Source organism: Acyrthosiphon pisum, unplaced genomic scaffold, assembly GCF_005508785.2.
Source record: "Acyrthosiphon pisum isolate AL4f unplaced genomic scaffold, pea_aphid_22Mar2018_4r6ur Scaffold_21135;HRSCAF=23121, whole genome shotgun sequence".
Taxonomy (NCBI): Eukaryota; Metazoa; Arthropoda; class Insecta; order Hemiptera; family Aphididae; genus Acyrthosiphon; species Acyrthosiphon pisum.
The window spans coordinates 42,513-45,713 of NW_021770569.1; the positions used below are offsets into that span (position 1 = coordinate 42,513).

Here is a 3,201-nt window from a genome sequence, read left to right on the forward strand (position 1 = left end):
CAACCTTTGATTTATTAATACACTAATACAGATAAGTACTATACATTTTTTTAAAATTATTAAATAAAAATAACATTGTATTTAAGAATGTACTTAATTTTAAACTCTGAATACTTTTTCAGGGAGCTAAAAGTCTAAACTGTTAGAGAATATAGCCAACTTTATACTTCAGTAAAATATTTATATTTATAAATATTTATTTAAGAAATTGATTTAACTATATTTGTAATTCCCTATTCTAGTAAATGGTTATGTAATATCAATAATAATTTTTATTTTTATTATTTAATTATTTATAAATTAACTTAACTTGAATTCGATTAAAAGTAACTTGTTATTTATTAAGTTAACATCAATTAAAATAAGTTAAGTTAAAAATTAAGTTAATGAACATTAAATTTAAAAAAGTTAAGTTAAATGTTAAAATTTACTTAACTTTTAATTTAACTTTAAACTTTTTAACGCGTTTATGCCCAGTCTTGATTCTTGGTAAAGTCGCTTTGAAAATCTTCATAGGGGAATACTTCAGCGTTTAAATAGACCTTTAGGTTTTTAATTTTACAATGATCGAAATACGACATTGCTTTAGTCACGCTATTTTTCCTAGCGGTTTGAAATCCGATTATTACATATCGAGGTTTTTCCAATTTATTGGTTGTCTTTACTTTCCACAAATGTGAAGTGTTTTGAGGTAAAAATGGATATTCACACAGCTCCCAAGATCTAAACGCACACGTTAGGGGTTTCTGATTATTGACTACTTTCAACAATCTAATTTTTTCCCGATCGCTAACTCTCACTATAGGCATCCGCCACAATATTTTTGTTATGTTTATTTTAACGTCTTTTAGTTTAGGAGCGTCTACGACAGCTTCATTATTTTTATACTGTTTGATGGCATTCATATCAATCGATGCTCTATTTAATATAAGTTGTTGATTACAGTTTATTAAAATACGCTTATAATCTTCACAAAAACCAAATAAATGTTTAAGATCAATACACCCGTTAAAATTATTGCTATCGATAAAATCTTTATTAACATTTTTAGTATCAAAATCTCAGGCAGCGTTTTGGTTTGAAGAAATATTTGTTTTATTGTACGAACAATATCCTTTTAATGTTGTCGATATACCCGGATTAATGAGTTTCTGAATTTGAGTACCGTTTATTTCGTATTTCATTTCGGAGAAAATAAATGCAAGTCCATTTTTTATAAATCTAATCTCGTCAGTTATTTCTGGAGGTTTGGTTATTGTTCCTTCGATGTAAATATAACTCTCGCACGGTAAAGTATAAGACTCTGTGTTATGTAAAGCAATACGCACCTCATCGTTATTAGAAAGAGCAGATGTTGAATACGGTAAAATAGAATGATAGTCGATTTGAGTTATTTTACAATCATCCGTGACCAGCCGTGACATATAAATACATATCGTCCATTTTAAATAGCGTTTAACGAACGTAGAAAAGTCAAATTGTCCTCTGTTAGACTATGTCCAAGTTGCTTACGTTTAGCATATTTCTTTTTCTTCTTCGGAGATGTTACCTCGATAGTGTTTACAGCACGAGTAACAGGTTTTACATATGCACGTGTATTTATATTATAAAATTGCAGCCTCATCACAAGTCTTGAATTAATAATCGTATCGATACTGGCTCACCTTGTAGATCGATCAACTCATTGTCTTGATTTTTCAAAGTTATACTCGCGTGCGTTATAGATGTAGAATTAAGAGGATAAAATACCAAATGTGTTGCCACCTCTATTATTTTATAACCTGGAGGTACGTTTGGGTAAAACTCGTGTATTGTATGACACTGCTTACCGTTGACGAATGAACCCATAACCAGATTTGAATCGATATATATATATATACAGTTTGTTTTAGTAATATTAACCAACGTATCTTATTCGTGATTAACATTAGCATCATATTTACAATTTTTGAATCACAACATCTGTCCTATACTATTAGACATTACAAAACATTGAGCATTTTAGCGTATTATTATCTGCTCTCAACACGAATAAGGTATCTGAATGAGGTAATGCACGTATTATCGCAGCCTCAATTTCCTTCAACTCATAAGATCCTATGGGTATTGTACATGCAACACTTCCACTCTTGTCACCAGCGTTATTTGTGATTCCTATTTTATTGCATTTTTCGTTAACATTAGGTATAGAATTATTCGTTTGAAAACCCAACAGACAGATTTTAGCATTTTTACCGACTTCTATCGGTGGGAAAAAGTCGCATGACAATTCGCTCAAGTTGCCGGTTAACGTTATAGTATACATGATAAAAATGTTAAGCACAAGTGTCCGCAGTTTGTTGTATTATATTTTTGATTTCTATCGTAATTATATTCAATATTGCAACCGTTGAAATATTTCTGTAATTCTAGAGGAGGAGCTAAGTTTCCGTAGCTATCAAAATATTTAACTTGTTTTCCGATTTTCTTATACGCTACCTAATGAGTACCCGTTCTGATTTCGATGTCTAAATTAACTACAGCAGACTCTTGATTTTTTTATCGTCGAGGCAACTTGTCTCTAGAAAATACACCGATGAGATGAGGTATTTTCAACATGTCAGCGTATTTTATAATTTCATAATCGTACAACGCTCTATCGGGTAACGTAGAAATTAGTTTTTTGACCTTGATTTCTTAACTGATCCACCCTTGTACGGTGCTAGGTATAAGCCTTTACCTTTTACGATTTTATAAGAACTACCCTTATGAGGTGCTAGATATAATCCTTTACCTAAGTGAATAGGAGTGTTTTTACCAAAATGCAATTCTTTCACGACATTTACTATATTACCTACTCCACCGGTAATCGCACCTAATGCACATAAACCAGCAAAAATAGGAATAGGTAAAACAATAAGGTAAAACACCGCCCTTTTTCGGAATTGGTATAATTCTCGGAGTTTTAGTCATCTTATTTTTAGATTTTTAGATTTTTTTTGCAGCTGACAGGCATGTTCTTACTAATTTAGTTATATTATTTTCGTTCATTTTATTCTTGATCGAATTTTTAGCAGCCGAAACCATTTGTTTAAATCCACAACCAGCGCCCATCTTACGTTTAACCTTCATGGCTGTAGTAACCAACCAAGACGCTGCTTTTTCCTTAATACCAGTGTTTTTAGATTTAAACACCTCCCACGCTTGATTTTCCAATATTTC

At 31.1% G+C, this 3,201-nt stretch overlaps 1 protein-coding gene across 1 annotated transcript in view; it reads left to right on the forward strand.

The window, feature by feature from the left end:
* Positions 1-146, forward strand: part of LOC107885918 — a 15,413-nt gene extending 15,267 nt beyond the window's left edge. Inside the window, exon 2 of the mRNA XM_016809688.1 lies at positions 123-146. Within this exon, the coding sequence (XP_016665177.1) occupies positions 123-146 (24 nt within the window). The remainder of the gene's footprint in view (positions 1-122) is intronic.
* Positions 147-3,201: the final 3,055 nt, after the last annotated feature.